The sequence below is a fragment of the Corvus hawaiiensis genome, chromosome Z, assembly GCF_020740725.1.
Source record: "Corvus hawaiiensis isolate bCorHaw1 chromosome Z, bCorHaw1.pri.cur, whole genome shotgun sequence".
Lineage (NCBI taxonomy): Eukaryota > Metazoa > Chordata > Aves > Passeriformes > Corvidae > Corvus > Corvus hawaiiensis.
Genome location: NC_063255.1, coordinates 4,595,577 through 4,621,618, shown reverse-complemented (window position 1 = coordinate 4,621,618; position 26,042 = coordinate 4,595,577). Strand labels below are relative to the sequence as shown.

The 26,042-nt window shown below is 39.6% G+C and overlaps 3 protein-coding genes across 11 annotated transcripts in view; 2 read left to right on the top strand and 1 right to left on the bottom strand.

The window, feature by feature from the left end:
• The window catches only part of KIF2A (kinesin family member 2A), a 56,568-nt gene extending 47,120 nt beyond the window's left edge, over nt 1-9,448 (top strand). For 2 of the 4 annotated variants that reach the window (XM_048290748.1, XM_048290747.1), the window contains exons 17-21: nt 313-426; nt 1,563-1,713; nt 3,589-3,690; nt 5,717-5,852; nt 7,686-9,448. In XM_048290748.1, the coding sequence (XP_048146705.1) occupies nt 313-426; nt 1,563-1,713; nt 3,589-3,690; nt 5,717-5,852; nt 7,686-7,771 (589 nt within the window). In that variant the 3' untranslated portion in view covers nt 7,772-9,448. The remainder of the gene's footprint in view (nt 1-312; nt 427-1,562; nt 1,714-3,588; nt 3,691-5,716; nt 5,853-7,685) is intronic. The other 2 variants (XM_048290750.1, XM_048290749.1) reach the window with 1 other exon arrangement.
• On the bottom strand, nt 9,405-16,703 carry DIMT1 (DIM1 rRNA methyltransferase and ribosome maturation factor). Of its 2 annotated transcripts, XM_048290751.1 has the most exons (12): nt 16,502-16,703; nt 16,301-16,374; nt 15,795-15,881; nt 15,351-15,412; nt 15,147-15,240; nt 14,997-15,046; nt 14,053-14,176; nt 13,844-13,936; nt 13,037-13,101; nt 12,678-12,741; nt 12,074-12,180; nt 9,405-11,368 (listed from the first exon to the last, which is right to left on the bottom strand). In XM_048290751.1, the coding sequence occupies exons 1-12, from the start codon at nt 16,554-16,556 to the stop codon at nt 11,326-11,328; spliced, it is 918 nt and encodes a 305-aa protein (XP_048146708.1). In that variant the 5' UTR covers nt 16,557-16,703; the 3' UTR covers nt 9,405-11,325. The 2 variants fall into 2 exon arrangements, with proteins under 2 accessions (XP_048146708.1, XP_048146709.1); XM_048290752.1 differs by lacking the exons at nt 15,351-15,412; nt 16,301-16,374; nt 16,502-16,703 and having other exon boundaries at nt 15,795-15,882.
• A 907-nt stretch (nt 16,704-17,610) lies between these two features.
• The window catches only part of IPO11 (importin 11), an 82,329-nt gene continuing 73,897 nt past the window's right edge, over nt 17,611-26,042 (top strand). Inside the window, exons 1-6 of one of the 5 annotated variants that reach the window (XM_048291703.1) lie at nt 17,611-17,698; nt 18,186-18,253; nt 22,454-22,551; nt 22,648-22,786; nt 25,429-25,513; nt 25,801-25,944. In XM_048291703.1, the coding sequence (XP_048147660.1) occupies nt 25,807-25,944 (138 nt within the window). In that variant the 5' untranslated portion in view covers nt 17,611-17,698; nt 18,186-18,253; nt 22,454-22,551; ... (1 more) ...; nt 25,429-25,513; nt 25,801-25,806. Of the gene's footprint in view, nt 17,760-18,185; nt 18,254-22,453; nt 22,552-22,647; nt 22,787-25,428; nt 25,514-25,800; nt 25,945-26,042 lie in introns of all 5 variants that reach the window. The other 4 variants (XM_048291704.1, XM_048291702.1, XM_048291707.1 and 1 more) reach the window with 4 other exon arrangements.

Here is a 26,042-nt window from a genome sequence, read left to right as displayed (position 1 = left end):
TTTAAAAGGAGCCATTTAGTGGAATATTGAGTGTAGACCAAATAATATTAACTGTACAAATGAAAATCTGGAATTACTTTTCTCAAAACACTGCTGTTATAGTCCCCTGCAAATTAGCAGCACTGCTTTTGCTCAGTTTTGTTAGTGATCTGAACTGTTTGCAGAGTTTAAATATGTCAACACACTTGTGTTATAAAAATAATAATTTTGTAGTTAAACTATTAAAGAAGTATGCTAAACAAAGAGTTGTCATTTTAACTGTGTTTATGAGAACATTTTCTTTTAATTTGCCACTGTATTTTGCTGCTGCAGAGTAAAGGAATTTGGAATTAGTCCTTCGGACATTCCCTTCTCACAGGGTAGTGGCAGTCGCTCTGATCTCTCTCCTTCCTATGAGTATGACGACTTTTCTCCTTCAAACACCAGGTCTACTTCATTCTATACATGGAACTATATTTTTAAGTTTTCTTTTTTGCTATGTAATTTTACAGACCAACCTTTCATTAGTCCCCTTGCCTTGAGTCACACATACTTTGTTTTTATTTTAGTTTGGCAGGTGATGGTTCTGCATGATCTGCAATCATCTTCCCAGTATTTTGTTTACCCTCCTTAAACATCCATATTCTGTATCCAGGCTTGCTAGTTTCCTTCATACATTTAAAAAAAATAGAAATGGTGATGTCATCTTTGTACATTTAGTGGACCAAATCTAAGAATTCTAGGTTTAGGGTAATTTGAATATCTCTGAAAGAGAACATTTTCTTACATATATATATATATATGTTTTTAAAACTTTTCAGCACTCTGAAGATAAATGAAAAATATTTTCCATTATAGTAAATAAGTGCTACTTGGAAAAACATTTTTCCCATTAAAGAAATTAAGAATACGTTCTAAAACTTGCTTTCAGACTTTCATGCATCTTTCATAAACTTGCTTTTAAATGGTTTTTTTTTGACAGAATCATCATCAATTTTTTAACTAATTACATGCTGCAAGAGCCTACCATTTTATTAAAATATTTTCACCTTTGAAATTAATGAAAGGATCTATTTATTCTCTGAAAATATTTGGTTGCAAGTTATTATTTTCTTCAGAATTTTTTGGGTGATTTGCTTATAACAGCTAGTGCAGAGCTGGTTGGCTAACATTTTAAAAGTACTTTTCAAAGTGTATGCAGAAAAAGAAAGATTGTCAGGTCTAGGGTGCTAAATGACCTTTTCTTTGAAATATCACTCATTCTTAAAGAGTTAATGTTGAGGGGTTTGAAATTTTTGCCCTCCTAACTGTTAACAAGAAGTAAGATTTCAGTCAGAAAATACTTCTAGATTTACTTAAATTCACTTAAATTGCAAGTAGTAAAAATACCAGGATCCATACCTTTTAGGAACTGGACTAACATCTTTTTGTCAGGGAAAGTACATTAAATTTGTGAAGCTGACATCATCATCTTCCTTATTAAATGAATTAATTGTGCATAAACCCATAGAGTTTTATTTTTGGTTGTGACTCTGTTGCACAGGAGGTTACTAATTTTCAAATGGAACATTTTCTGCCCATAGGGTAAAAGAGCTGACGGTTGATCCTAGTGCCGCGGGAGATATTCGTTCCATTATACACCATGCTCCCAATCAGATGGACGACTTGGAGACACAGTGGGGTGTGGGAAGCTCTCCTCAGAGAGATGATCTCAAACTGCTGTGTGAACAAAACGTGAGTGGTTTACAGAATTACATGGAAAGAGATTATGACATACAGTGGCAGAACAAACCCAGATTAATGTGTATTTATAGCCTGTTAGTAAGAGCTTAAATACATACAGCATACCTCTTCACATTTTCTCTTCATGGTATTATGTTCATTTCCATACAAAAGAAAAATTAAACCCAAAAATGTTTCTTGAAGGTTTCTTTATCTTCCTTTCTGATTAGGGCTTTTAATATCTAGGTAGGGCTGTTGTGGATACAAATATTGCTGCTAGCAAGAATTTTTCTTGCTTCTTTCCAGTCCCGTGGGATACTCTTCTCTCTCACAGGAGATATCAGTACAGTTCTATAAACCATGAACACCTGCAGCTTTGCAAAGCTTTGTTTATGGTACAGTAGAAAAATATTTTGACAATGATGGTTTAGGATTTTAGCCAATCACCCCATGGGGTGGCTGGTCCTTTGACCAATTAGACTCTGAAGAAAAAAGTCTATAAAAGAGTTTGTAAAATAATTAAATAAATCAATCTTGCTGTACAATTCCTGCCTGCCAGATTTCTCTTCTCCCTGCCACTGCAGGATACCGTGATAGGCTGTGGTGATGAACTGTAGTATGCATTTTTCCATGATAGCATCACATTTTTTTAGGCAGTTGGAAATCATCTGTTTTATTTAATACTCTTTGTGGTTTTGAGCATTATTTTTGCTGCATGCAAACCCCATTTCAGTTGAATTTGCCTTTCCCTGCATGTAGAAATCTGGCTACCCATCATTCCTCCTCCTGGCATCCTGGTTTTCGTAGGGTGAAACCCCAGTGCACTGTTTGAGAAGACAGACATGTGATGTTTTAGTATGTCTCCCTGGGCTGGAGGACTAGGGAGCTGAGAGGTGTCTTCTAAAGGGCATTCTCCCTCATTGCTGATTATCAGCTTTAGTCCTGGTTCTTTAAATATTCAGAAGGGATTAAAACTTGATGACCATGCCAATGAAAATAGGAAAGAAAAATAGAAAGGAAAAATTCTTACAATCCTGACATTTTTCACAAGACTCTCTCCAGGACTCTGTTCCCTAAGAACATGCTAGTGATTCCTAGAGCTTCCCATTGGACAGTCCTTCCTATCACCAGATATCCTTTCATATCACACTTGTTCATTGCTCATGTTGAATGAATTTAAGTCTTAATGTTTTAAGAAATACTTCAAAGGCATTGTATAAGGAACTACACTGTCATGCTAAACATTAATTACAGCCTACCTAGTACTTTCCTCTTCTATTGTTAACTATTCATTTCTAAAGAAGCCTTCTTTGTCCTAGTTTGTAAATTCATGTGTGCATTCTTCTAATTTATCAATCACTATTTACATTTTAGATTTTTGCCTTCACATTTAACTTTTTTTTCCAAAGGTTTAATTTAATTTTGAATTCCTGAAATGTATCGAATGTAATTGTTCTCTTTTTTTGAAAACTGTTGCCTGTCTGTTGTAGCATGCACAGCAAAATGCCCTGACAGAAACCCGAAATTTTCTGAGAGTATTAAAATCTATTATAAATTATAATTCTTCCGTTGTGAGTTCCTCTTCCCCTTATTTTAAATTGTTTTGTTTTAATGTGGAATATTCTGATTTCCAGTATTTGCTAGGATTAGTGACTGGAAATTTTGGTGAACATTAATTAAATTTAACTCTGCAAATATTTTGGATTTATTGCCCCATCTGTTCATTGCTGGAGATTTTCTTGATACTTAGAAGTATTAAATTCTGTCTTTGACAGGTTTTGCCTTCTGCATATTTTTTTCTATGTTCTGTGATGAAATGGGTGACATTCAGTATATTTCTGTAGCCACAGTTCTTTCCAGGCTAACAAGGTTAACTGCTGTTTCTAGGAAGAGGAAGTTTCTCCTCAGTTGTTTACTTTCCATGAAGCTGTGTCACAAATGGTAGAAATGGAAGAGCAAGTTGTAGAAGACCACAGGACTGTCTTCCAGGTAAAAGATTGAGCTCCACTTTGTTTTATCCAAATTCAGGATTTCAGGTTTTCCAATGAAAAGTGCATACACATGAAGATGGAGGAGCATCTGATCTGTAGGAGCCATTCTGTCTGTCAAAGATTCCTAAATTGATTTATTATGTTAAGCTGATTGTGTCAAACAAGTAGGAACGGATCCCGTAACAACTGATCTTTGTCCCCATGATGAAAGAGAAGTATATTTCTGTATCATTCCAGAATTTTAGTAAAATTTTCCTTTGCTGGGCTGGCAATTAACAATAATGTCTCTGTCACCACCATTTCTGCTTGGTCATCTCCCTCCAAATACTGTGTCTGAATCTGAGTGTCCTTTTGTGACATCTCCCTCTGAGATCCAGAACAGACACATGTTTTTCAAACTGCCTGTTTGCTTCCATGTTACAGCTATGTAAAGATTTCACTAGCTATTAGTCAGGGCTTTTGGAAGGAATACTGCCCATGTAGTGCTGGTCAGTGCTGTGGAACCTTTTACATCCACAAAATAAATAGTGGCTATAAGTATGAGTTACTTGTGGATTGCTTCTGTTCATAACCTTAAAGCCTTTAGGCAGGCTGGCTGTTTGGCACATCTGTTCCTAGAGAACAGCAGACCATCAAACCTGTAGGGTATACACATATCTCCTCAGCTGAGGTATCTAGCTTAGTGGAACATTGATGTGTGTCCATAATACAGCAAGATGCTAACTAAAACATCTTACAGTGGATATAGAGATCTAGTTATTATGGAACATTAGCCCTGAAGTAAAACATACAGAAGTGTGAAAGTCATGTGCCATATGCTGTGGCTGTGTTCTAATGCAGCTTCTGGAGAGACAAGCTGCATTAGTCTAAGATGTAATTGCCTCCGTGTGTCCATCTGGCCTTCTGCTGGAGATTACCGCTCCTTCTGGCAGTCCCTGGGAGGAAATGTATCCAAGCCTCAGATCCCTTTGTTCACAGCATGGCTTTTTAGTTTATGCTTTGTGTGTAGGTGGGCTGCAGCGATACAAAATCCAACAGCTGTACCAGCCATCTTCTGTCAGTGCTCTCCTGGAAGCAGCTGATATACAACATTCTTTCCTAACAAAACTGGCTGAAATAAACCAACACAACTAACTGTGCTCTACATGTTCAGGAGGCTTTGTCTTCGATGTACAAGGTTCTGTTAGATGAGATGAATCTTACCCCAGTGTAAGCTCCATCTGTCCTGAAAGCCAAAAAAACAAACAAGGGGTTTGGACTACATTTTCAATTTTGCTTGGGCTATGGACCACAGAGGGAAAGACTTCATTTTAGTATGTCAGACCAAGTTTTCCAGTATGCCTAGAACTGTCAGCTGCTTTATTTTTTTAAACCAAAGCATTTCCAGTGGAATCAGTTATCCTGATCACAGTTTTGCATGGTTCTGTAAGGTTTAAACTCCTGGCTGCATTCTTCTTTGCTACAAGATTTTTTTTTTTAACATTTTGGAATGTTCAGAGTACAAAGATGAGGTGATTTAACCCACCTTTGTTGTATTCCTGTGTGTGGATTTAGGTCATACAATAGTGAGTTTAAAATAGGTATTCTTTTATACTGCTTCTCTGAAAACAGGACAGAATTATATTGGCTCCTTGAGTGTAGTAATGACTGTGTGACTACAGTGGTAAGCAGCCCATACTTAAAGCCTGACTTCAAAGTTTGACTCTTGTCTAAGGAGACACAAACATGACGAAGTTCTGTTCCCTAAATTTCTTAGTTTTACAACCACCTAATATTCTGAATTTGAAGAGGACTGGGTACCTGGGGTTTACCTGTTGCTGATGTGACAGCTGAAATTAAAAAATGATGTAGAAAACATGCAGTTTTGATGAATTAGGAATAAGGTTTCGTTTTTGGATTGAATTCTGTTTTATTGAGGTGACTAGACAGTAAAATGTGTGATCATTGTGAGAAAAAGTCTGACTCAGCTCTTTGTCTTAAAACTTTGTTGATGTATTTTGTTGTATTTTTAAACTTTTATCTAGGAGTCCATTAGATGGTTGGAAGTTGAAAAACTCCTCCTTGAGATGACAGAAGAAGTAGACTATGATGTGGATTCTTACGCTACCCAACTTGAAGCAATTCTAGATCAGAAAATTGATATTCTGACCGAACTTAGAGGTAAGTTGTTTCTAATCACTTCTCTGTGCATTATTAGCATATGCCATGGAAACTTTCAGTAAGAACAAGGGGGAAAAGAAGTGGTTATATTCTAGGGTCTTTTTTCCCTGCTTATGCTGGCCTTCAGTGGAAGGAACATTTATTCCGTAGTCTAAGAATAAGTTCACATCTATGATCAGTCCATCCTAATATAAAAGAAGAGTCTATGCTTTATCTCCAGGAAGTACAAACTCAATCCTGCAACTTTTCTTTTTTTCCAGAACACTAAAGGAAGGTAAGAAAATCCAAATGAACTGTATAGAATAAGAATAGAAGGCCAACCAAAGATGAGGAAAAAATAGTAGGAATTCCCAGTCCCTGCTGTTGCGTTGTGTAGTGTAATAGGGAGCCTGCTGTCATTTTTAAGACTGTGCTTAAGAGCAGCATCAAGCTCTGAGTATCTTAGTTGTTAGTTTGTGGGGGCATTAGTTTACTTTTTTTTTTCAACAGCCTTTGCTTGAATTTTGTCAGCCTGTCTTTGTTGAGAAACAAACTGCAGCTAATTCTTAGTGCCCAAAATTAACTGTTCCACTTGTCTTCTAAAATCAGCTTATCAGGTGGGTACATCCTGGAGATGAATTCTCCTTTTCATTTTTTGTTAACTGTTAAGACTCCAGGAGACATACTGCTATACTGGCAAAAGTTCAAGGGTAGGTTTGGAGACTGATGGAAGAATTTTCTTGATCTGTGTTAGAACACTGTAAGTTAAAATCTCACTTTTTACTCAGTCTGAGTATCTGCTCAGAATACATCAAGCAGATCAGACTACTTGCCTCCTAGGCATGCCAGTTACACTTAGCTAGGAGTTGGAGGTTCCTTTTGTTTTTATGAATGATGGCTTTCTCTTCAGAAGATGAGAATTTGAGACACCAGCAATGAAAAAATGCAGTTTTGGTGACTACCTGTTCTTCAAAAACTTAGTAGATTTGAAAAGGCTCCTGGAGGTGAAAATGCTAGGAGATCTCGCATCCTTACAGCCAGCTTAATACAACTGTAGTTTTACAGGACGGAACACGCATCAAGTCAAAAATTCTCTCTCGGTATCTTCTGTGTTCTGCTCATGACACATAATGGTCACTAAATTGTTCAGCCTTTACTTCTGTCACTGTGGGACTGACATATTTTTGCCATCATTTTGGTTTCCTTCTTTGCATTCTTGGGCATATTTCTGAGAAATGGAAGGGAAGGGAATAGAAGTATGAGGATGCCACACTTCCTTTCTAAGATTTCTCCCATTCTTATTGAATTATAATGAAACCAGTGAACAATGCTTTTAACTATTTACGGTGAATGAGTTCCAAAACTTATTCACAAATGTTTTTCACATTCATAAGAAAACAGAAGGAACTAGAATTTACTCTTCTGGGTCTTAGAATGTACAGAAATGGCAGATTGTACACTAAATACGATTTTTTATTGGCCCTAAGAGTGATTTGGAAGGTGCTGGGAAGGAAAGGGTAATAGGTGGTGTGTATCTCCCTAGACTCTCTAAAAGAGGAGGAGAATGGAAGTATGAACAGTTCACATGCTGGGAATACAGTTGTGCCATTTACAAACCTATCCTGACTAGAGACACAGGTAGTATCCAAGAAGAGACTAAGTTGCTAAGCAACTTGTTTGTATGGTTTTGAATGTAAGCTTACTGCAATCCTCTTGTAGTTTGTAGTGTTAGCTATTTTTGTGGAGGAATGTTCTTTGTTGTGCATTAGGGCTGGGATGTGGAGGATCAGGGCTTAGTTTCAAGATCTGTTGAGCACAAACACAAGTACTCTTTCTTTTCTTTTTTTGTTAAAGACAAAGTGAAATCTTTCCGGGCAGCTCTACAAGAAGAGGAACAGGCCAGTAAACAGATCAACCCGAAAAGACCACGTGCCCTTTGAAAAGGGCCTCTGCTGCTAAAGGAATCCACGAACCCGTACTGCTGTAGCACACATTTGTTACAAAACCTAGTGGCCGAGAGAACTCAACTACTTGAAAGTGTAAAAATGTTAGAAATGTTTGTGGAAATGTCCTGTTTCTTATTCACTTGAATGACATTTTCAGTTTTATGTGAAATGCTCCTATGATGTCTACAAAATGCTTCTAGACCAGACAGCACAACCATGCAGGGTTCAGATCTGTGAAGCACTTTGTTTTAAATATTTCATTTATTCAAATAGTGAAATGTTTGGAATTAATTGCCATATTTTTAATAAAGTAAAACTGTGGCCATTTAAAAGTCACAGCACTTCCTTCTGACCATGTTCAGTTTTATGACAAAGACCAGCTGTGCAGTTTAAAATTGTGGCGTGCATGCACACCTCACTAGTGGTTTTACGTAACTCCTCTTCCACAGACAGCTGTGCTTACTTTTCCCATTCTGTGCCTTGATGAAGGCTATTTAACCCTAAACATCCTCTTTTTGAAGCACAGCCTTAAAAAAATACATTCCTTATTTGTCGATATAAGTTACTTTAGTGTGTGTACATTCTTGATGTGTTTCAAGACTTATTTTTTGGTGACTAGTTTCATTTCATAGGATGTGCCATATCATTTTAAGAGGAACTGCATTTTAAGAGTGGACGAACAGCTGGACATTCCATTTTCCTTGTAAAAATCTGGAATCTTGATTTATTTCAATACCATAAAGAATGGTTATATAATTCTAACATTTTATCTGTAACAAAAAAAGAAAAAACCAAAAAAAACCAACAAATCAACAAAACCTGACAAAAATATAAATTAGTTGATGTATATTAAAAGGTAATGTTTTAAGTACTGAGGAGAGTTGTATCTTAGGATAATGGAGATAATATGATATGTGGTATGGTGTGATAATGCTATGTATGGATAAGTTAACTATCAAACTTTGGGGATAAAATACATCCATACTGGCCTTTCACATACTGTTTTAAAACTTGGATTTTGATGCATGACAAACTTACATGTACATTAACCGTAGTTTGCAGGTAGTTTGAGTAGTTCTGTTGCTTTAAGGAGTAGCTAATACCTATTTTTCCCTCTGTACAGTGCCAGCAGCTGAAAAGTGGGGTGAAATTGCATCATTTGACGATTTTGCACAATACCTCTACCTAGCGCTAATAGAAATCCCACAGGTACCTGAATTCTCACAAATGGCGCCATGTGTATCAGCACTTTTTAGGTGGTGGCACTCAAGTTATTTTTGCAAGTCAGTATCCAAAAAAGATTGACCTTTCATGTAAGAACTTCTTGTCAAATGAAGAACAGTAGACCTCTCTAGGAGTTCTCCCTCTTTCCAGGAGTTTGTATCAGCAGACTTGCCCTTGGAAATGTTTAAAAATTACTTTTGGAATACAAGCCTGTTTGTTTGTGCCAGGCCTGGGGGGGAGAAAAAAAGGGAAGGCAATGAAGAGAGTTAAATGAGCCAGAACTTCTTGTAGTGTTTAATGTTTGTATCTCCCATAGAAAGGTAGGCTATGGGAAGCTCTTGTCGCATCATGGTTAAAAATAAAAAAAATCTTCCTGTGTGTAAACATGAAAACTGAAACAATGTAGATTTTACATAATGTGTTTAATAAATTAAGCTATTAAATGAATTACATCTGAGAATTTTTGTTATGCTTTGGGAAGGGTTTCAATTTATAAGCGCGTTATATTTTTGAAAAGGCCTCTAACTTCAAAATGAAGCCAACTCTTCTGTGCAGGTTTGTTATGTAGAAAGAAGTTCCCCAGACCACCGTCCTGACTTTAGTTTTGCAGCAGATGTTAAAAAAAAAAATCACACCTCTTCCTGAACATTTTTTCGAGATCATCACCCATCACAGCTAAAAGAAAAAAACAATTGAATGGAAGGCAGCAGATTGTGGTATCAGGTGCTAGTACAAGTTATCATATAATGTCAGAGGTTTTCTCTGAAGCTGCTCTGGAGAATTCTTATTTTCTAAAAAGCTGAGGCATCCTACAGGAGTAACAGTGGCTTCCATACTATTCACTCATGCAAGCCTAGCATCACAACCAGGCTGTGGCTTATTGTGAGTCCAAAAAGGAGAGTCATCTTTCAGCACCTTTTTACAAAGCCCTGTAAATTACATGTGTCCTGGCAAGTAGCACATGCAAGCTGAAACTGTGTCTACTGCCAATCTTTGTGCCAGAGGCTGCTCCAAGTCAGAGCTACACTGATACTGAAGCAGTGAGAATCAAGAAAAATTGATAGGACTGGTTGTGGCACTTGAATTCCTGCAGCCCACTGCCATAATGGACTGAAATTATTTGAACAGGATTGGAACAAGCTTATCCCTAATTCCTCTCCTGTAAAACAAAAGCATTTAGGAAGTGTGACACGTATCTTCAGCACTTGTTCCTTCTGTATTAGTCCTTGTGGCTATTTACCTGACTCATCATTTGGTTCTGCATGAAGTGAAGCAGCATTAGAATTATTGAATTATTAAATTGTGAAACAAATGTGCAATTCAGTTTATGAAGTCAATGCTTCAGGATGCCTGTAAATTTGAGTGCGGATTTCTATACATGCTTCTGAATCAATGACTTTTAAAAAATTGACACAGGACGTCAGTGGGGCTGCTAGCTGCACTCAGTCTTAAAACATCTTTTCCAAACTTACTGATTCAATGATGCGGATAAATGAAGATTTTCTTAGAGGAGGTTTTGCTAATTTGCATGCATTGCTGTAAATGTCACTGAAAGCTGTGATTCATGCTAAAACTTCTGCCTGCCTTAAGGGTGAAGTAGTTACCTTAAAAAATAGCTACTTGAACTTAGTTAACAAAAAACCCAACCCTTCTGTCTGTGTTTGAGCCCTGGCCCATTGGTGTTTTTTTTCCAGTTCCTACAGTGGAGGAGAGGTTAAAGGCAATTCTCTAAGTGGTATCAAGCCCACAAGGTAAATTCTTTTGTTTTCTGAGAAACACTCACTAAGATTCTCTAAGAGAAGCAGATTACTAACAGGCTTGGAGTGCTGGTATTTACCACAGGGATGGGAGACAGGCATCTCAAATCAAAAGGAAGTGTTTAAATACATGTTAAAACAAACACACAAACAACTGATACCATAAAAAAGGAATTACTACACCTTTCTTTTTGCTGTCCAGACCCCTTATGGGTTGTACTGTCGAGTACTGTGCGTGAATATACTGAGGTGAAGTCTGTGATCAGAGAGCACAGATTTCAATTATCATCAATCCATGTTTGGGGTATACTTAGAAAAACACTGTCGTGAGGTAGTCCAGCACCTCACTTCAGCTCTGAAAGAATTTACTGCTTTTAAAATACTGAGCAGCAGCTTCTTGCCTACTGTCTGTGATAAAACTGCATCGAACATTTTATTGCAAGTCCAAGCACATATGCTGTATTCTGTTCATTGCTTGTTTGAGAAGAGCTTGTCCCACTGCTCTCACTGTGGCTTGAGTAAAACTTTGGTGAAAAAATACAGCATCTTTCATTCTTCTAGCAGGATCTATGAAAAATGGATGCCTTCTGAATTGAAGCCATGTAGTAATCTGAAAGAGTGAAATATGTATATTACAATTCTAGCAATTTAAACTTCAGCTTGAGGCATTTCTAACATGTGCTGGCTGGCAAAGAAAATAGCATGAAAGCAGCCATCACTGATCAACTGCAAAGAAAGAATTTTTACAAATCTGAAACTAGAAGTTATTATCAAATTTGCCATTTTAGAGATGCAGGTTTATTTTCAGTGCAGTTACTTATGTTGGATCCTACCAGGTTCACTGTGTTTCTTCAGAGAGCAGTACCTGTCTTAGTTCTCCCGAAGAGAAACACCTAGGAACTTTTATCTCGAATTAAGAGAGGATTCATGATGCCACCAGAAGAGTGGAATGTAGCAGTTAATTGCTCAAGTTTAAAATTATGCCATAAACTATGACCTAATCCTCAAGACAGAGGCTGTCTAAGACTCCAGGGAAATTTTGATATCCAATTTACACTATGGCCATTTTTAAAGGAGACAGAAAAGGGTCTAGTAGACGAACACCTGAAACAGGGATTCTTAGCTAGTTGTTCCTCAATATTATTAGCAGCATTTAAAATACTAAGTGTTTGCTCGTGTTCAGGATTGGAAGCAAGGAGTGTCTGGTACTGAGAGGGAAACCCTACTATTCCTGTGCAACCCAATACTAATCTGTGCTATGTAGGTACACATGCAGATAGAAGCTTAAAAAGGAAGGCATAAGAGAAAAAAATACCGAATGAAATCATCTATATCCATTGAACGGGCTCGTTTTTCAGAGTAACCCGTATCTTTTAGGACTGTCTGTATTTTCTCGGCAATTTTGAAGTTTTCAGGGATTTCCTGTCAATGAAAAATGGGATAGAGATTATTTTATGCTCATAATACAGAGAAAGGTTCATTTAAGTAATTTCTTTCCTGCTCTTAGAATAGTTCTTGTTTCAAGTGATAAAAAGTAAGTTATACTTTTTCTATTATGGATTACTGTATTATTCTACTGTATATGAATTTTTTAATCTCAGTTCATTGACTATATATATGAATTGCAACAGTATTGCAAAGCAGACACAAAACGTTTCATTAAATTAGTAGAAGACCTTGAGACATATATATATGGACAATATTTTAATAACATACTCAATTTTAAGCTTTTTCACTATGATTTAATGGCCTTTTTAGATTTTTCTGTAAGAGAAGAGGCAAGTTCCTCCTACCTTCAAACCCTTTTGGAAAACTTTAATACATTAAGCTTTTCAATGTTAATTTTTTACTCTTATAGAAGTCAGTATGTAGGCCATACTACACAGAAATAGAATGTAATAGATGTAGAAGAAACTTACTGTATTATGTAAGGAACAATGAATTCGGTAATTATGATCCAGCAACTGCTCTACAGCACTTGACCTGAAAGAAATACATGTTTAGCATGAAAACTGAGCTGTAACTATTGTTCACTTGATTGGTTGTTAAAGTCTACTACAAAAAACTGTAACGACTACACAGAGCTGTTCTTTTTAAACAGCTGCCTAGTTTTCTTCCAAAAGAAAAAGTCTGCGACATCAGCATAAATCTTCCATTATGGTTTATCCCTGACTGTGCTGGTATGCATGTAACACTGCTAAGCATTTGCACAAAAGAAATGGTTTACTGAATAGGCTTTCAAACTTCAGAAATATTTCCTTTGAGAGAAGATACTTACTTAAATGCTGCAGAGAGTGTCTTGTTTTTCCTAACAAAGGCTATCCTTACCAGACCATCCCACTCCTGAAATCAACAATTTCAGAATTTTAGAAAGTAACATACAGTTACTACAAGCAAGAACAGTCACTACTGACAACTTCAGAACAATACTGGACACAAAGGAAAATCCTTCATGAAAATGTCTTTCTAAACAACACAAAACCAGTCCTGTCTTGGACAAAGCAATACAAAAGGAGGAGAAAATACTTTGCCCCCAAAACCCTTTGAATTGTACTTTTTTATGTCTAGGTGCTATAGGCCAGGTCTTACATGCAGAGAAGGCAGATACTTGAAGAAAATCTGGCTAACCTTGGGCAAGGCTGAAATGGTCTTGAAGTGTTTTAAAAATTAAGAATACTCTTCTGTAACATTTGTCTTCTGAGATTACACAAACTCATTGGAAGATAAATCTCATGGATATTCCTTTGACCAAAACCTGCAAAATCATCAGCCAGAAACATCTCTGGGAGACATAATGACGAAATCTCTTTCATCAACCATGATGAAAGAGACCTTACTAGCAGCTCTCCAACTGACCTTGGTCTTATGAGAAATACTGTACACAAAGCTGCACAAAGTTGATGGTGGCATGTTCTGTTAATGTCCTAACATAAGCCTGATCAACAGAGGAATAAGTATTTTGGAAACTCCAGTGAATAGCTGGTAGTTTGTACTAGAATCAGCACATGGAATTGATTAGTAAGTGGAAAGAAAAATGAAACGAAGTATTATCACTAGCATGTTATGTTGAGTATACACTGCTCACCTGGAAGTTGATAGGTGGTGGGGGATTCTTTGGCTCTATTCTGACAACACTGGATTCCACTTTGGGAGGAGGCCTGAAGTTGTTCTTTCCAACCTGTTAGTCAAGAGGAGTCAGGCAGCTGTGTGAATAAGCAGCAAGTTCCTCACATCCCTTGAAACACTCTTCTTCTGCCTTTGATAACTGAGTTACCTAAACGCAGAATGACGTACCTTCATCAGATGGTCCACTCGAGCTAATAACTGAGTATTAATAGAGAGTCTGCAGTACAGTTTACTTCCTGGTTTTGCAACCAAACGAAGTGCAAATTCCCTTTGAAACATAAGTATTGCACACCTGAGAGTAACAGGAATGAGAAAATCAATTCTAAGTAATCAATTTTTACATCAGAAGCCAACTAACACACTTGAAAACCACACAATTTGTCCCAGCACTTAGAAGAGTAAAAGTTTATAATAAACAAACTCCGCTTTGATTAGAGCATGTTGAGAAAAACCCAAAACCCATCACAAAACTTGGGGAAGCCATCTAAGTATCCTTAAAGCTGTTACATAATTCGATTATTCATACTGCTAAATGGATCAGGATCAAAGAGACAGTGTAGTCTCGGAGTTGCTTGACTGTAACAAACCATTTTGAATAACTCTATGGTGAGTTCTTCAAATCCAAACTTTCCAAAAATTTACCAGTAATGTCACCAACATTCGTCTTAGACAAATCAAGAGCTGCTGACATACTGATGTCTGACACACAGACAGGGCAGTTACATTTTTAGACCAGACAACAAGAAAGTAACTTGGCATTGATTCTACCCTTTCCACCCTAACTTTTTTCTAGGTAGGAAGGTATTTGAAATGCTTTGATGCCCTGCTTATCCCCGCAATAATAATTAGTTGTAGTACGGAAAAGGCATAAGTCCTGTTTTTATCTGCTGGGCACTCACTGTTGCCAAGTTTAAATATCCTCTTTATGCTCAATACATCGCCATAAACTTAATTTCCAAGCATGGTCAGGATATGTAATAGAGAAAAATTTTGGTGCAGCTCTGATCCATCAAACCGCTATTTTAGAAACTAAAAAAATATTGGATTTGAAAATATTTTTAAAACTATTTTCATTCCTATCAGGTAATATAGAACTCTCTTCTTCCACTTACCTGAAAAAAGGTCTGTGAAGCAATAACTTGAAAACAAAAGGTGAAGAAATCTGAGCAAAAAAATTAATAATGTTAGTGTAATTTCTGTGAAATTAGCATTTAAAAAGAACATTTGTTATGTTGTTGTACAGTATGTTGTTTGGCCCATACCTGGTAAGGCAAGTTAGCCACACATGCATCAAAGAATGGTAAGTCTGTTTTCAAGATATCTCCAACCTTGATTTCAAGTTTGTTTGCTAGACACCTGGGGGAAAAGATACATTGTGGTTATCCTCAGATAAGGACATTCAAAAATTTTTTGCTAAAGTAGCACCACTGCTTTAAGTGCTCCCTGTTTCCACAATTGATACTTACGTGCCCTGGACTCTCTTCTGAAGCTCACCAACAAGTCTAGGGTCAATTTCACATGCAATAACCTGAAAAAAGTATATATTTGCAACTCTATGCAACTCCTCCTAACTGGAATTTAATCATAAAAGCCCCAACACTGTATCTATTGCTATGGGTTTAAAGAATCCTTTAGAAATCCCTATTAGGCTATGCACCTTCCTCTCTCTCAAAATATACACAAGCTTTACCACACAAATGGATAACAGCAATGCACTTTGATAAAACCACACAAAATTTATGTGATCAGCTAAAAACTTACTGGGATTATTCAAATGCTAAGAAAAATATCAATGGAGTAATTCTACTTACGTGCATCACACCTATGAAGACCCTCCCGTTTGCCATAGTCTAAGCCACAGCGTGGTCAGAGCTTGGGAAGATGGTGTATGTGGGGGAATTTGCACTTACTTTTTTGACTTTCTCCAGCATCTTTACTGTTAGATTCCCGGTTCCCGGGCCCACTTCCAGAATGACATCCGTGCGGCGCAGGGCAGCCTAAGGACAAACAGCATTTTGGGAACTTCCCTAGCACCGATTTCGTGCAATCAGCTAACTGCAGAATGAAAGTCAGTGCTTTTTACACAGTAAAAAGCTGGAATTTGCTATCAAGGGGGCGTGAGAGTCGTTGAGAAAGGAACGACTGGGAAACGGGGAGAACAAGAATGTCCTGGCACTGGTTTATGCGGGATCGCTGGCCACGCGTAAAGAACCAGCGAGCAGCCACGTTAGAGAGAAACAAACAGAAAGCCCACCACACACACAAACACGCAGCACGATGGCAATAGCCGCGGTTCCGCAGCGCGTCCTCCCGCAGCCCGGGGAAGGCCGGAGCCAGGGCGGGGGGCCGCGCCCCGGCCGCGCTTTCCCGGCACCTCGCGCCAGCCCCGGCTCCCCGGGCCCGCCGCCGCTCCCACCTTATCGATGATGCTGTTCACGACGAGCGGGTTCTTCAGGATGTGCTGCCCGGCCCCGGTGTTGAAGAGGATGCCTAGGGCAGAGACCGGCGTGTTACCGTGGGCAGCCGCGATCCGCCAGCATCCCGCCGGCCCCCGCTCGGGTGCGAGCTCGGCTCTCGGGACCCTGCCGCCCGCCCGGCCGGCCCGGTCCACACTTACCGCCGGCGCGGCCCTCCCGGCGCTCCGGGCGCTTCCCGGCTCGCGCCTTGGGCATGGCGGCGGCTCCGCTTGGATCCCTTCAGGCCCGCTCGGCTCGGCCCGGCTCGGCCCGGTCCGGTCCCTCTCGGTCCGGCTCGGCTGGGTTCGGCCCCGCTCGGCTAGCCCCGGTCCCGCGCCCCACGTGCTACGCGGCACCACAGCTGGCGAGCGGCCCCGCGTGCGGCCGGCGGGCGGGAGAGCGCCGCCTGGCGGGCCGGCGGACCGCCGCGGCGCAGCACGAACGGCGCGTCCCGGCCCGCGTGCTCGGTCCTCCCGGGAACAGCGGCTCCGTCCCACCCTTCGTGGGAAAGGGAGCAGCCGTGAGTCTTAAGTGCCAGTGGTCGACAAGGACGGCAAAAGTCAGCAGGTTCACAAAAGCCTTCAATTACACACGGCGTAGAAATGGGTGTGTTAGTACCCGGACCTACTCCACAAGCACACGTCAGTGGTCTTGGGAAAAGGGGTAGGGTGGAGAAAACGAGAGATGAATGAAAGAGGGGAAGAGAGACGAAGGAAGGAAAAAAGAGAAGAAGAAAGGGTTAGAGAGAGAAAGAAAGAAAAAAAGAGAAAGAAAAAAGAGGGAAAAAAGGAAAGAAAATGAAAAGGAAAAGGAAAAGAGATTTTTCAGGGCGACCCTCATCAGTTTCTGCCGATAAGGTAACGGGGCGCTTTAAGCCCCCGACTCTGCACAAAGCGCCTGTCCGCTCGTGGTCCAGAGCCGCAGTGCCGGTGCAATCATTCCCAACCGCTGGCACGCCAATAAGACATACTTTCTTTTTTACGTTATTTTTGTATTTTTTGATTGAGTTTCTTGTATTTTTTTGGCGTTATGCACTGACACCAATACCGCGCACGTGGGCCGTGAGGCGCGCCCAGCGCCCCCACAGAGCGCGTCAGCGAAGCGCGGCAGAAGCCCCGCCCACCTCACCCGCGGCGGGAACACCCAACCCACGCGAGAACGTCCCGCACGCGCGCAGCCGCCCCATGACGTCAGCAAGCAGCGCGCGCCGGGCGCCCCGCCCCGTCCCGCCAAGGCCCCGCCCCCGCCCCGCCTTTGCCGGCTGCGCGGCGCGGGCACCGTTCGGGTGTCGCGGGGCAGTGACGTCAGGGCCGCGCGCCGGGGAGGCGGTGGTGCCGCCGCGGTATTCGCTGGTCCCGGTTCGTGGGAGGCCGGGAAGGGACGGGGAGAGGGGGAGAGGCGGCTGCGGCTTCCCGCGAGGTAGCGCTCGGGGCACGGAGCCTCGGGGTTGTGTCGCTGCGGGCGGCACTGTTCCTACGCGCTCGCCTCGGCTGCTGCTCCGGTGGCTGTTGCCCCCGTTTGCGCTTCCCGAGCCGGCGCGGCTCCGGCGTGGAGTGCCCGCCACGGTGCCGGCTCCGGGGCGCCGCCCCCGGGGTTAAGGCAGCGCGGCCTTCCTTACCTGTTATACCGGCAGTGGTAAAGAGCCTGCTCGGAGCTGGAAGGAAAATAACTGTTACCTAATTCCTGGGAAGAGTTTCCCGCTTTCTCCTTGAAACAGTTTTTAGTCAGGATAGAATTCATGGGAAGGCATGGGAGGAAGATGAGGCATTAACCTGACAGAACTTGTGTTTTGCGGGAAGGGGCGTGTTTTGGCCTTTATTATAGGTGGTTGTTTTCTTCCTGCAGGCTGAAGAACAGCAGTTTTTCTGCAGAGCAGTCTTCCCTTAATCAGAGGCAGGCTCAGTGCAGCAGTGGTGAGTTTTTTCTCCAGTTTGTTGCCTTAGAAGACAGCAGTGTGTGTAAAATAAAAGAACGAGGCCCTAAATGCAACAGTGATGCTGCTTCCCACTTAAGCTTCCATGTGCCTTGCTTCCCATGTCTCATACATGAAGTCATGTCTGTAACGTATTTAACATGGGTTTTAAATTAGCCCACAGAACACATCAGCAAAATGCTGCCAAATTAAAATTATATTCATAATATATAAGATACACCTCAGATTTTGCAAATAGTGTGTTACTTACGGAGTTTGGTTTCTTGAAACTTCATGGCAACGCCAAGTTTGTCACTGCTCTCTGTTTTTCTTCTCTCATTGTTTCTTTGTACCGTCCTCATCAAGGCCATTTACTGTAATGCTTATAAATGATAAAATAAAGGTTTTTGTCACCCATCCTTTACCTATAACATTTTGAAACTGTATCATCAGACGTGGGGTTTAACTGTAGTTAAAATGAAAAGGTTTAAACCTGTTCCAGAGCGTGAGGGCTGACTGCAACTTGCATTTCCGTCTCAGCTGTTGGGCACTAATTTGTTCTTAAGTGGTCTGTCAGGTCTTTCTGAAAATCTGTTAAATTAGGTAAATTAAGAAGTCAAGGGAATGAGATCGACCTTGTAGTATTGGTCATCCTAGAAATTTACTATTAAACTTTAAAAATATCCGTACGTTGTCTCTGTATCCATTTGGCTTTTCCTATGTCATCAGTACTGAACCCTGAAAGTGACAGAGTATTTTCTGAGTTAATCCTTGGAATTGTCTCACTCATTTCTTTACTGCCTGTTTTTTCTGTTGGGAATTTTTGGTCACTTTGGTGGTTTTTGTTTAATGTGAAAGGTCATTCTTCTCCTCACAATTTTTAACATAATCTGATCAACTTTCCTTAACGTTGTCAGCTGTCCTTGCTGCTGTCTTGTGTTACCATGTTCCTCATTGTTCATTGTATCCTTCATGTCTTCTGCATGCTTTTTCGGTTTTAGTTTCAATGTTAAATTTTTGTAAAAATGAAATTTTGGAAATTATACTCCTTGATTTCTGTCACTAACAGTATGGGAAAAAACCACCTCTGACTCTTTCCTGCTCAGACATTTTTATTTGTCTTCTTTACTGTGGCTTAAATTGGGCAAACTATAGAAAACCTGGTTCAATTACATGAAGTAAAATTAATATGAAGGTTTTGAAAAATCTTTGTGACATTTAGCATTAGTCATTGTGATGGTTTTGACAATTGCTGTAGTTGTTAGTGAGTTTAAGTTGTACCTTCAATAACCAGGATAGTATTAGTTCATTTGGGTTCACTCCTCAGAAGGAGTACTAGCATGTGGCATGATTGATACAGATACTGGAATGCTAGAAAAGAGATTCATGGAAAAGCTTGTACAGGGTTGGAGAGACATCAGTGTAACTACCAACTTTTCCTGAAGGCGACAGTATACTTGCTAACGTATCAAATCTGTGTGACTGTGAATGCCAGCATTTGTGTTACTCATTTCGGGAGTTCTTGTGGCTTTTCAGCATGGAACCTTTGTTTTTCCTGTTTTCCTTGAAACAAATGTGCTGTAAAAGACAGTCGTAAGTTTCTACTTGAGCCTTCTAAGCTGCCGGGTGTAGCAGGGTGTTGTTCATTAGTTGTATAATCTGCTGGTAAGACGCAGGAAGTCCTCTTTGTAAGCGCTGTTCAGGGAGTTAGTTTTAAGTGTCTGCGAAGTCGTCCTCAGGTTCCACTGTCTTAAACAAGTCCTCAAACTCTCCTCACAGTTAATTTGCTTTAGACCACAGACTGTCCTAGTAGCTCTGGTGTCTCTCCAGTTTTTTCCTTCTTGAACTGAGGAAAGGGGGAACTGTGAGAACCATGCTGGAAATGGTGTTCTAGAAGCAGTCTCAGACACTGTGTGAAGAAAGATAATGACATCCACAGAGCCATTTGTGCTCTTGAAGTAGCCCAGCATGTGTTTGCACTATGATCAGGGAGAGCACACTGTATTTTGTGTAATATGTTTACTGCTTTGTCTCCTGATTTCATAAAATCTTAACTGAATTTATTCTTGCGTCTTCTTACAGTGGGAAAGAATTTATTGAATTCTTAACAAAAGAGAACAAAAATACACAGAATTAATTGTCTGGATAGGAGTGAGTTGTTATACCACGTTCTCTCAGAAAAAGTGAAGTATGGAGACGTTTAGTGGTGAAATCCTTCGTTTTGTACCCCTTCAGATGTTTAGCAGTCACCAATTTCTTTTCATAGTGATGCCATGATGATTTTTTGCCTTTTATTTTTATATACCTTTATGTATCCTCAGTATTCTTAACATGCATATTTGTAATTCTTTAAGCCTGATATCTTAGCATAGTCCTGGTATTCTGCTAGGCCAGAAGACCAAACACCCTAAAGGCCTTGTAGTTGGAGGCTGGAAAGCCTTACGCTATCTTGAGAAACCAAGGCCGTCTCTAGAACATATTCTGTAAACTAGGATTAAGCCCATCTGGGGGGAGATGCTTTAGAATAGGGAGATGTCACGCCATCCATTTAAGCCTCTCATTGGGGTATCTTCGTCAGATATGCTAATTTGTAAGGTCTATAAAATTGTATACACAATATACGTGGGTGTGCATTTTGGCGTATTCCACCTTGATGAACTGTTGCACTGTTGGGATCCTTATTAAATACTGAGGTAAAAACCCTTTTATCCCTTAGCCATCTCTGGCTCTTAGTTGTAGGAGCAGGGAAAAGGCATCAATAGCTGATGCGATTTTAAAATTAGGATATATTTTAGTGTGATGGGAAAAGTACCTAGAAACTTCTTTGTCTGTATGAAAAGCATTGACTGTTCAGGAAAAACATTAAACTGGCACGGCTAGTATAAAACTAGAACATTTAAGACATGGCTAGTATAAAACTAGAACATTTAAGACACTTGAAATATTCTTGGAAGTAAAACATGTTTGCAGATACCTCCTTAGAAAGGGAATTAAAGAGTAAAGAATAGAACAGAAATGAGACTTGGGTTTTTGCCACTTAAAGGAGATAAAGGAGTTTGAAAGTGGGAATGGAAGTGCAGAACATTGGATGATAATGATGAGGAACTGGTACTGGTATTTGTGGTCGCTGAAGCCACTAACTCATTGTGCTAAGGGGTGGCATTTGATGTGTTTATATTCTAGGTGCAACTGTGTTTGGTTTTTTTTCCTGCCAGCTGAGACTTGAGAGTATGCCATTGTCTAGTTCAGTACTGTTGTATCCAGTGGGATCTTGGAGAGCAGCTTTTTCTTGTTCTGTGTGGATATTCTCTTTATCCTTTTGCAAGCCGGAATTCTGGCATGACAATATAGTCATGCCAGGGTTTGCAGCTGACAGCATTGAACACTTTCTGGTGAAAGGGATTTCCTTCCTTCCAAAATGTATGTGTGCAGTTTGGTTATCATAGCCATGGATGTGGACCACATAAAAGCAGGAGAAAGCAGCCAACATTCCTGATATTGTTCAGTGTTTGTTGTGAAGACGCAGTCTGACATTAGTAAGTAAAAAAGGGAATTGATACCTTTACTCAGTAGTCAAACGTGGAAATTCTGGCTGTTGTGACACGAATGCAGACCTTGCCTTCCTTCTAGAGTGTGTTGTTTATAAGGTTGACAGACTGCCAAAAATTCTATACATGCATCATGTCTCTGAAAGTACCCAAAAGACAACAGCTTAATTAATTAAATTAAATTAATACTCACATCCTCAGTTTCATCTCTAGGACAGTCTTGAAAAAATAGCTCAGTAGTGAGTAAAGCTGTAGAAGTCCCCATAAGCTATGGAGAAAGTCCTTGTCCCTGTCATTTAACCAATCTATGGGGTAACCTATGTCCCTTTGCCTTTCCTGTGCAACAGCGAAGTCAGATATATAAGAGGTGAAGATTGTCTCTATCCCATATATTAGAGCCCATATTCATAGCCGTTGCAGTTCTGTGGAGTCTAAGAGCATCTGTATATCCTCTGTGTAAATTAGGTCTGAAGAGCCCTGGTTCATCGGTTAAAAAAGAAAAAAATGAGGGCAGTGTGAGGGGATCACAACAAGCTAAGATTGGAGAGATAGATCTGGCTTTAAACTCCTGAAGTACAGCTATGTCTGTCTGCAGGAATAAATTTCACACATGCATCTGTACATGACAGTAATTAAAACTGTATTTTGAGCAGGTCCTGCTGAGATAGGAGCTAGTGCCCTCCTTGAGTCAATCGTCTTTAGAGGGAGCATGCAGAGAGTAAGTTCCCCACAGAAATCATGAGAAGGGAAGGTAAGGACTTTGTCAGAGTTGAGATTACGTGCTAGGACCTGAGTCTGTAATGGCTTGACATAGTTGAAAGTCACGTATTCCTCCTTGCTCCCATAGTGTCCTCTGGTGTCCGTGGAACAGTGTGCTCAGATGGCTTGACTTCTTGGCTTGTTTGGGTTTTTTTGTTGTGTGTGTCTCCAGTATCCCGTCCCTGCCTTTTGCCCTTTGGTGGGCAATTATGGCTCAGTCACAATGTGTAAGTTTGTTCTAAGTTTACATCACATTTTGACAAGAGCATGATATAAAAGCTGCTTGCTGTTCTGTCTGCTTTTTTATGCCTAGCATGTTTACCTGTCTAGCAATGTGGTGTGAAAATGATTGGAAATCTTGATCCAACCAAAACATGCGTTTTTCCCAGTCCTTCCATCTTCAGGTATTTAAGGGGTACAGGGAGAAGCAGAGGGTTACATTATTTATTTTGGTGACCATAGCTCTTTGTTTTAGCTTAACTTATTTGTAGCTAGGTTGAATTGCAAATTTGAGTTTTGTGCAGTAGGGATTGATTCAAAATAGGTTTTTGAAATTTTTTTATTTTTATTTTTTTTTCTGTTTTTTTAAAAATAGAAATTAATTGTACAAGTAAGACTAGCGACTTTCTATAATAAAACAAACTGTTCAGAGGAATTTTTTGAAAGTAGAAGCAACAGACAGCTTTCTGTTCTAATGATAGATGTGCAATTGACTTTGCAAAATCCCAGTCATAATGAAGCATTGTTACCTTTTTTGCATCTCTGCCGTTTGTATTTGCTACACATTTATTAGCTGTTTTCCAGTTAATTTTTTGCTATCCAAATCATACAGAATATACCACTTACTTAAATATTTTACAGTATTTATAAACTTTATCTAAAAGTTGACTCATCTTCAGGGAGGTTATTAGTTTTTAGTTCAGTTTTGCTATTTGGCTTGTGACAGCCTCATCCAATATTGTGTGAGGACTGTTGTTTGCATGGGATCAAAAAGCAACTGTGCAAATTCATCGAAGACTAAATCTTGACGGCTGTTAAATTCCCTGCCTCTTAATAGAAAATCCTTGAACCAGAGTTGTCTGGATGATGGGCTAGAATTGCTTGGAAATGTCCTGACCTGGGTATCTGCTGTGGTTTTGACAGAGAAAGAACATTGGGTTAAATTAATTTTTGTTCTGACCCACTAAGCTTAGTTTGATTTTTCTTGAGGTTTTTTTGGAGCAACAGTAGCTGCTCCAGTTTTTACATGCAAATACAAACCTTTTCAAGAATGAGAAACATTAACTAAAAGAAAGAGAATATTTACTTTGATTTTTGTTGTTGTTTGTTGTTGTCTTTAGAACTGCTGGCTAATCATTTTGAAATAAGAAACTGCAAAAAAAAGTCACCTATTTTTTGTGCTTGCATTCTACTAACTTAAATGTTTTCTAATGGGGACTGTTCTAGATGAAGTATATAAGTTCTCAGTAGAAGCAACAGCCTTCGGGTTTTTCCTCCCCCTTCTTAAGCACGTTATCCCAGAGGTGCTACCACTATTGCTGATGGGTTCAGTCTTGGCCAGTGGCAGGTGTGTCTTGGAGCCATCTGGCACTGCCTCTGTCAGACATGGGGAAGGCTTCTTGCAGCTGTTCACAGAAGACATCCCTGTAGCACCGCTCCCCCCTGCTTCTGCTACCAAAACCTCTGCACAAGTGGTTAAAGCAGAAAGATTAAAAGATTCTTCACATGGGAAGTGTAAAGCAGAGATGGAGTCACCTGTTCAATTTTCCTGTAAAGAGAGAGGTGATTTTGTGTTTCATGGGTTTGTAAATAGCCTTTCTTTAACCTTAGGACCTTCAAATTTTAGTCAGCTTTTGTTGAGGATGATCGGAGATTTGGAGATGAAGAATTTTTTTTTAGGGGTGTTTAATTTTTTTGAATTGTGCATTGCTATTACCGGTATTAAAGGTCTTCAATATTTTGGTTAGTTTTGTTGTTAAGGTGATTTCTTTAAAAAATCAAAATTTTAAACCTATATCAGAATAAATCTCGTTTCTCCCACTTCCTTACCATTACTGTAAAAATTTTAATCTTGATCTTCTTCCTGAGGAGAGAGAAATAAACCTTTTTTTTCCCATTAAATAAAAGTAAGTCATAGAGTCATTTAGGTTGGAAAAGACCTCCAAGATGGAGTTCAGCCTTTGACCAATCACCATCTTGTCATCTACACCACAGCACTCAGTTCGACATCCAGTCATTTCCAGGGATGACAACTCCACGACTTCCCTGGGCAGCTCATTCCAACGCTTAACACTCCTTTCCGTGAAGAAATTCTTGATGCGCCACCTGAACGTCCTCCTCTTTTCTCTTTGAAGAGAAGCTGTTCTTTGTTGTTTATTTAGAAAACTTAAGTATATGAATATTTAACTGTGTATGTGTTGTTAAAAGTTAGCATAGGCTTTAAACAGTCTTTTTTATAAGCAGAAGACAGACTTCATAGTTTCTTTTATATATGTGTCTTTTTCTTCTTGTGCCGTTGTTTCTGTGGTCATTATAAATGTAATCTCTGTCATCTGGAGAGCAGTGTTTTGTTTTGTCTTCATAGAGTACAAGAGTGTATAAGGATGTATATACATTGGAAATTTGGCAGTACACATTCATAGTTCAGTGGTTAGTATTTGTGTGCTAAATAAGAAGGAAACCAAATATGTTGAGAAAAATTCTGTTTCATATAGGATTAATTGTGAGACTTAATTCTTTCTTTTTTAATTGATACAAGTTGTTTCAATGAATTTGAATTACAGAATTTAATTATCTAAATATGTAATTTTCTCTCTTGAGGGAAAAATAAAATGCAAAACTGTTAATAATATGCATCTTTGCCTTTCAGACAACCCCATGGTTTACTCTGCTTACAGCTGAATAATCATCTCTAGTTGCAGTTTTGCTCTTAGTTGCTGTGCTTCACAAGAGAGGTAACTGTTTTACAATCAAAATACTTCCTGCAGTTCCTCAAATCTAGTAAATATGCTTGTAATGATAGATTTAATGCTTGCTCCTTTTGCTGAGAGATTTCTGAAAGCAAATAGTTCTATCCCTGTATCTCAGCACTGCCTGTGAGTGGGTGTCATGCTATCTTTACAGTGTGTAGTCTAATGAAAAATGAGTGTAGGGTGTTCAGATAATATGAATGGAAAATACCTGTCTATATTCGCTGGTTTTTTCTCCTTAAGTGTTTTTTCTCCTTTTTAAATGTTTTCAGATTTTCATGGATCTCAACAGTGCTAGCACTGTTGTTTTGCAAGTCCTGACTCAAGCTACTAGCCAAGATACTGCAGTGTTGAAGCCGGCTGAGGAACAACTGAAGCAGTGGGAGACACAGCCAGGTTTTTATTCAGTCTTGTTGGTAAGATACAGTGGAAACGTGCTTCTAAGTAAACTTTGAATAATTTCAAGTACTGCTCTCTAGAACACAGTTGAACCATGACCTCTGGTTGAGGGAAG